This window comes from Mercurialis annua, linkage group LG8 (genome assembly GCF_937616625.2).
Source record: "Mercurialis annua linkage group LG8, ddMerAnnu1.2, whole genome shotgun sequence".
NCBI lineage: Eukaryota > Viridiplantae > Streptophyta > Magnoliopsida > Malpighiales > Euphorbiaceae > Mercurialis > Mercurialis annua.
In genome coordinates this window covers 32,251,644-32,259,640 of record NC_065577.1, presented here as the reverse complement: position 1 = coordinate 32,259,640, position 7,997 = coordinate 32,251,644, and the positions used below count along the sequence as shown (strand labels likewise).

General features: G+C 29.5%; 1 protein-coding gene across 2 annotated transcripts; it reads left to right on the top strand.

Annotated features, from left to right (window-relative positions):
- On the top strand, window positions 1-3,574 carry LOC126660618 (probable phytol kinase 1, chloroplastic). 2 transcript variants are annotated; one of them, XM_050354189.2, is made up of 6 exons: window positions 5-343; window positions 459-526; window positions 1,910-2,041; window positions 2,762-2,877; window positions 2,963-3,077; window positions 3,176-3,574. In XM_050354189.2, the coding sequence occupies exons 1-6, from the start codon at window positions 86-88 to the stop codon at window positions 3,360-3,362; spliced, it is 876 nt and encodes a 291-aa protein (XP_050210146.1). In that variant the 5' UTR covers window positions 5-85; the 3' UTR covers window positions 3,363-3,574. The 2 variants fall into 2 exon arrangements, with proteins under 2 accessions (XP_050210147.1, XP_050210146.1); XM_050354190.2 differs by lacking the exon at window positions 459-526 and having other exon boundaries at window positions 1-343; window positions 1,905-2,041.
- The last annotated feature ends 4,423 nt before the right edge of the window (window positions 3,575-7,997 follow it).

Genomic DNA, 7,997 nt, shown 5'->3' with positions numbered 1-7,997 from the left:
TAACCATCAATTCATCCACGTCATCATCACCACCATCATCTTCTTAAGAGTTGGTGCCAGCCACTGATTATTTCTGGTAACCAAAATGAACTCTTTTCCCTTCCATCTAACGGCCACTCCCATTCCTACTCTCTCTCACCGCCACCTCCACATTTCTCATCAGATTCTCCGCCGCCGCCAATATGCTCTCACAACTCCCCGCTGCTTCTCCACCGCCGCCGCCATGACCGCCGGAAGTACAACTTTTCTTCAAGACGCCGGAGCTACTGCTGCTGTACTCACCGGCGCTTATGGCCTTGTTCTCACCTTCGATACTCTCACTCAGCGTAACATTATCCATCAGGTACCTATTATGAACTGTAGTTGATTCATTAGATTATAAAAAAATGTATTTCTAATTTAAATTGAATTGATTTATTGTTGTTTAAAAGCTAATATTTGTTCAGTAATGGCGACAGAAATTGAGTAGAAAACTTGTTCATATACTATCCGGAGTGCTTTTCGCAATTTCTTGGCCTATTTTCAGGTATGATATAATTATAATCAAAAATTTGCTAAGTAATTAGTTTAGGCAAAATAATTTTTTTATATATATAATTTTGATCAGTGACGGAGTCTGGATTTCTATACCGGGAGGGCCAAATCGTAATATGCACTATATATTGGAGATAATATTTAAAAGTTGAGGAGTGCCAAATTGCATAATAAAAAAAGATTCCATGCTAATTTAGCTATTTTTCAAAATTCAGGGAGGGCCAAGGCCATCCCCGTTCCCCATCATACCCCTCCCTCCGTCATTGATTTTGTTCATTTTATCAAAGCTTAATTGTTTAAAAAAATTACTCACTCCGTCCCATTTAAGAAGGGACGAATGGATTTTGCACCAAGATTAATAAAATAAGACAACTTTATTTTATTCCATATCTACCCTTATTAATTATTGATTTTGCTAAAGAAAATGCACGTTAATATGATCAATTGCTATAAACTAGCAAGTGGATATTAATTGGAGAATTTGATTAATTGTGCCATGCACAAAAAATCATTGCACAATTCTAAATATAGGAATTTATATTATCCAAACAAAGGATATTTATCTTTCCAAAAAGAAGCAAATTAGTCTATCATATTTGTCAAGTAGGAAAATTAATTATAGAGTTGCATAGTGCGTTGGAACCACAATTGCACTGTAAATTAAATTTTTATTTAATGTAATTGATGATTTCTAAAAGGGTAAAAATGGAAGTTTAATATAAATTTACACGGAAAACACGAGTTGGCCTTCTTATATGGGACAACAAAAAATATGATATGTCCCTTCTTAAACGAGACGGAGAGAGTACAAACTTTCAATTTCGGCAATATCAGACACCAACTTTCGAATTTTTGCAATTTTAGATCCTGATTAAATTTTTCATAAGAATAGGTTAAGTGGACGCGAAATTGTGTTTATTCCAACATGCACATCAATATATTTTTGACGGAATATTGTTCGGTGAAATGACAGTTCATGTATTAAATTGCCAATATTGAAAATTCGTGTTAATACACCCTAAAATTCATCATTTTTAGAGCAACTAAGCCTTTTTTAAATATATTCCAAAAAAATAATTAAAACATGCTGATTCGTCAATTTTATAATTTAGATAATAATATCCAATTGTACCTATTCTCGGAATTTATTTCTATAAATTTTTGATTACGCAATAGATTTTTTTATTTCAATCTAGGACGAGTTAGGTGTATCTAAAATGAAGATAATATGTTCGGAAATAGGTTTAAATTGAGGACTTGATATATTTGTCTCAGTTTTTAAAGTTGACAGACCAAAATGTTTAAAATTGTGGATTTAAGAGATTAAATCGCCATAAGTTTAATTCTGATGTGGTTATTTTGAATCCTAGAATAGCAACTCGCCGGAGGCTCGCTACTTTGCTTCTATAGTCCCACTTATTAATGGCTCAAGGCTTGTAATTCATGGACTTTCTTTGGCTACCGATGAAGGGCTTATCAAATCCGTCACTCGAGAAGGAAACCCAGAGTAATTATTCCCTTCAGTTTATCAATACTGTCTCCTGGTTATGGTAGAGCTTAAATGTCAATTTGAATCATATCATATATTTCAGTTTTAGCTTTTTGGCCTAATAAGAGATGAATTTACAATGTAGCTGATTAGCTATTTTATAATAGTTGTGGGCTATGTAGTACCGAAACAAAAATGTGGAAATGCAAATACCGATATAGGATATGCTGAAATATATTTTCCTTTAACAATACATGAAGCTTTTGAAGGGTTTTACTTTTAGAAGTAGAATTGAAATGTCGAAACATAGGATTGGAGAAGTTTTCGTGCAACTTAAAGTATAGGCTAAGTAGGCAACAAGTTAAATAGAATGGACTGACCCTCATAAATTACGAGAAAATTGATATCTAAGCTTTCCTTTTGTAGTTGGCGGTAGGACCGTGCAAAACTAAATCAAAATTAAAGATTGAACTGAATTCAATTTGGTATAATAGGTTTAATTTTTTTAGTTTTTCGGTGCAGTTTGGTTCCTTTGATTAAAATCTAGTGTACAATATTTAATTTAAAATTAACCAAACCAAGTTACTGAACCCAATCATGTATTTTGGTTTGGTCGTTACAAATTTGATTTTGTTGATTTTGACTATTCTCCAACCGAACTGACCATACTGAATTGGTGCATAATCCTAGTTTACAGTTTTTTTTGTAGAATTAAAGCTGCATATTTTGTTTTTGCAGGGAATTGCTAAAAGGTCCATTATATTATGTCATTGTATTAATTGTATGTTCTTTGGTCTTTTGGCGTGAATCTCCTGTTGGGTTGATATCTCTGGCGATGATGTGTGGTGGGGATGGTAAAAATAATCTTACTCACTTAGAAGTTCAATTTCTAGCTTTAGTTTTCTAATGACAGACTTTAGTTTAGTCGGCTCTGTTTAGGTGTGGCCGATATAATGGGAAGAAAATTTGGATCAATGAAACTTCCGTATAATCAAAACAAGAGCTGGGTGGGAAGCATATCCATGTTCATTTCCGGATTCTTGATTTCGATCGGGTACACTTTATCTCGAATCTTTGTAAAGACCTGTTTAATTGATTCTGCTCGTTAATATTTATCTTTTGGTTGGCATAACATTTTTGTTTTCGACGTAGGATGTTGTACTACTATTCAGCTTTGGGATATTTCGAGTTGGAATGGATATCGACTGTTCTAAGGGTTGCTTGGGTTGCTTTAGTGTCAACATTAGTAGAGTCCCTTCCAACTACCGAGACTGTTGATGACAATATATCCGTTCCTTTAACAAGCATGCTAGCAGCATCTCTATGTTTCGGCTTCTAGCGTATCGAATTAAGGTAGAATCATATGTAAGTTCGGCTTCTAGCTTATGGTAATTTTAGTTTTTTAGTTTCTTCATGGTTAGAATAGTTATAGGTACTTGTGTTGAATTTTCTAGTTTAATACTGTAGCCCCTCTGTATGTGCTGTAATTTTAGTTTTCATCTTTGTTCTATATTTTACTGGGTTTTAAATCAAATAAGTGTTGTTGGCTGATTGGACTGGTTAAACCGGAAACAGATGGCTGTTTCGGTCTGAAAGGAGCCGAGAATCAAAAATCAAGTCAGACCAGAGTCTGATTTGTCTGAGTGGAGTTTGGAATAATTACACCGGTAAATTATCAGTCTGTTAATAATAAATAAAAAGAAACAAACCATTTTTCACTAATCAATTGAACAAGCCAGTTGAATTAAATTTTATTGCTTGAACCATGAGATGCCATCTCATCTGGTTCAGGTAGCGGTTCGGTTTTTAAAAGAGTGGTATTGTAATGCTTGATTTTCTAGATTGAAAATTTATATCATGGCTCTTTTACAATTGTTTTTTTCGTTCTTAATTTTATCTATTTTACAATTGAATGAAAATGATTATTATTCATTCAATGATAATAACTGAACAAAACAAGATTTATTTTGTAAAAGAATAAAGTAAAATATATGATTGATTTCATAGCATTGTTACATTTGTTGTTGTATAAACCATCCCAAACTTATCTCAATTGGTTTAAAATCAAAAATACAAGTTACTGATTGAAATGCATTTTTGGGGGTTTATTTTAAAGGCTCCTTATTTTATTTTTTGGGGTTTTAGATATTAATAATTTAAGCAAGTTACACTCCTTGCAATTTTTTAAAAAGATTTTTCTGATTTTTTTTTTAAAATATGTTTTTTTTTTAATTATTAAAATCTTTATCAAGAATCCACCAAAAAGAGCAGCTAATATAAAGCTACTACAGAGCGTATTTTAATACAAAATAGAAAACATATTTATGCAGAAAAATAGATAACCTATTTTTATAGACAATTTAAGAAATAGAGGTATTACAAAAGAGAAATACAATACAAAAATGAAACCTTAATTTTTAGATCATCATGGTACTATGGTAGTTGTTTTGAAAGGAAAAAGAATGCAGTCACTCATGCAAGTATTGGACTCAGATTTATCTAAATTTAGGACCAAACCGTTCACTTTGTTTTGAATCTGGTTAAAAGGCCCAAAAGCTCCATTATATAAATGGGCTTTTTATATAAAATATAGGAAATCAGCCACTATTTTTTTTATACGGCCCAACCCAAATCTTTATTTTACCTGCCTCATTTTCTTACTTTGATAACTTGTACTTCAAATTCCTTTCTTTTATACGATTTTTCTTATTTCTCTCAATCATTCTTCTTCTCCACGATTTCTTTTGAGCTGTGAAAGAAAATTTTCACGATTTCTACTCCTTCGCTTCCGCCGTTCCGCCTCCTCCGTTCCGCCGTTCTGCCTTCGCCGTTCCGCCTTCGCCGTTTCGCCTCCCTCGTCCCGCCTTTGTCTCGCCGCGCCATCTTTCTTTTATCTTTTTAATTTTAGATCTGAAATTTTTTGTTCTTTTTTTTTATTTTCAGATCTGTAATTTGTTTATCTTTTACTGTTGATTCACCATTAAACATGTAAAAAGAGTATTTTTAAATAATCTAATACTTATTTCATGTTATATAAAATAATTTTGTGATTTTATATAATAAAATTCTGTCATTTCTGTATTTTTTTATGTTTTGTTGTATTTCTGCTTTTTTTTATTCTGCAGAACGATTTGTTGATGATGATTGATTGCTGAATTATTGTAATGTTACAGTGTTGTTGATTTTATGTTGATTTTATGTTGATATTATGTTGATATCTACTGATTCTTTTTATTTTAACATTGACAAATAAGATAATATTGTATGTGAAATAAATTTTTGTTGGATGAAATGAAACTGTATCATAACCGTCTTTGTCGAAATTTAATTAGGTGTGAGAGGTGGAACGCAAAACAATTATACAAGTGATTTTGAAGAAACTGTGCAGCTGCAAAGAGAATTGAGGAAAAAAAAAATATTGAAATAAATTTCTTTAATTTGGGAACTGTTGTGTTGGTGTATATTTAATATTTTTTTATTTTTATATGTAAGAATAATTTTATTTTTTCATTTGAATTATTATTGTTGTTTTTTCATATTGTTTTGATTACTTACTCTGCTAATGTCTTTATCTGATTCATTTATTTTAAACATTTTGTACCTTTGTTGTTCTTTAGTAGAATTACTACTATCATATTAACAAGTTATCAATATAATGTCAACATGATATCAACAATTAATGCTAATTTAGTCAAGATGTTTGTAAAACAAGAACATCGATTGATTTAAGTCAAAAACAATCAACATATTATCAAAAACATGTCAACAGCTCATCAATACAATAATTTAAGACTAACTTTACTTTTGTTTTAATGATTGAAAAATCAACATGTTATCAACAGTATATCAACAACATGTCAACATAAAATTGAAAATCAAAAAAAGTTAAAATACTTATCAACATAATGTCAACAATAAATCAACAACGAATCAACAATTAATGCTAATTTAATCAAAATGTTTGTAAAATGAGAACATTGATTGATTTAAGTCAAAAACAATCAACATATAATCAAAAACATATCAATAGTTCATTAATACATCAATTTAAGACTAACTTTATTTTTCTTTCAATGATTGAGAAATCAACATGTTATCAACAGTATATCAACAACATGTCAACATAAAATTGAAAATCAAAAAAAGTTGAAATACATATCAACATAATGTCAACAATAAATCAACAACGAATCAACATAAGGAATAAAATAAAACATAATTTTTTGAAAAATTGTAATAATCGATAAAATATTAACAAGAAATCAACAACATGTCAACATGATAATGCTAACATATCCTTATCTAATCTCATTTAAATTTTGTTTTTTTTAGTTATTTCACGCACAAAATTATCTAATTTACTAATATATTTTTTTTAGAATAAATTTTTCAATGTTAAAATTAAGAAAATACCAACTGATTATCAACATAAAATCAACATAAAATCAACAACACTGTAATATTATAATATTTCAGCAATCAACCATCATCAATAAATCGAACTGCAGAATAAAAAAACACAGGAATATAACCAAACACAAAAAAAATGCAGAAATAACAAAAATTTATTCCATATAACCATTAATTTACATTACATAACATGAAATTAGCATTATATTCTTAAAATATAATCTCTATACATGTTTAATGGTGAAAAAACAGTAAAAAAATTGTAGATCTGAAAATAAAAAAGAAGAAGAAGAAGAAGAAGAATGAATAAATTATAGATCTGAAATCAAATAGATGACGACGATGAGCAGAGGAGATGATGGCGTTGACGAAGATGACAACAGAGACGGTGATGAGAACGATGGCGGAGGAGCGGAGGAATAGAGGACGGCTCAGCGGAAGACGGCGAACGGTAAAAAAAAGAGAGGAAGATGAACTGAGAGGAAGAGAGAATTGAATGATGAGGAGAGAGAAAATAATTGAAATTATGATTTGTATGCTGTTAGGGTTTAATATATAGAGTCCGTATAAAAGTTATAATTCAGTCCGCACATGATAGTTTAGAAAAACCAAACCTGCATCTCTACAAAAGTTAAAAATTTGGGAAAGTAGGTTGTTTGTGTAAAAAGCCCTATATAAATCTCATTTTTTCACAAGATACATGTCTAACGCTATAAGAACATCTCCAATGACACTCTTTATAATAGAGAGTATCTTTTGCAAAATAGAATGCATCTCAAAAATAAAAAATATAATTTTTAGTTTTAGTTCAATAGACTCTTCATTTCATAATTTTTTAATTTATTTTATTTTTATAGATATTAAATAATGTTAATCTATTAATTTATTTATTTGTAATTTGTTTATTTTATTACTTTTAAATATTGAAAATAAGATAAAATTATATTTTCAAAAGCAAAAATCATCAAAATCATTTTAAAATTTGAATTTTTGTTAATAAAACTTGAAGTAGAGAGTGAATTTGGCTCTCTACATGTGGAGAGCTAAATTCACTCTCTACTCTAAATTTTAAATATAGTGAGTCCATTGAAATTTATATTTTGCATCAAATTCTTTAAATTATAGAGTTTTATATTTTTAAAGAGTGCATTTGGGATGTTCTAAAACGATATTTTTACCTTTCATATTTAGCATAATTTTCACTGGACCGCAGAAAATTGAAATTAAATTGTCCATCTTATGTTCCCTTCATATTGTTAAAAATGGATTTTTATAAAAAAAAGGTTAAAATATGTAATTATTTATATTTTTAAATTTCTACTCTCTCAACTGATTTTTATATTTTATTGTACGTCTTAAAAGTTTATCTTTTTGTTTTTTTTCTTACTCCACATTTGACTTCCACGTGTTTTACTCTAAAACAGTTTCAATGGTTTTTAGCAGATTCTAAAAATAATTTCTAGTCATTTTCATAAATATTTTCTAAAACAACTTTTGAAACTGTTTCAAACGATTTCAAATATTTTATATAAATAATTTTTCAACGGTTTTAAAAAAAATAGTT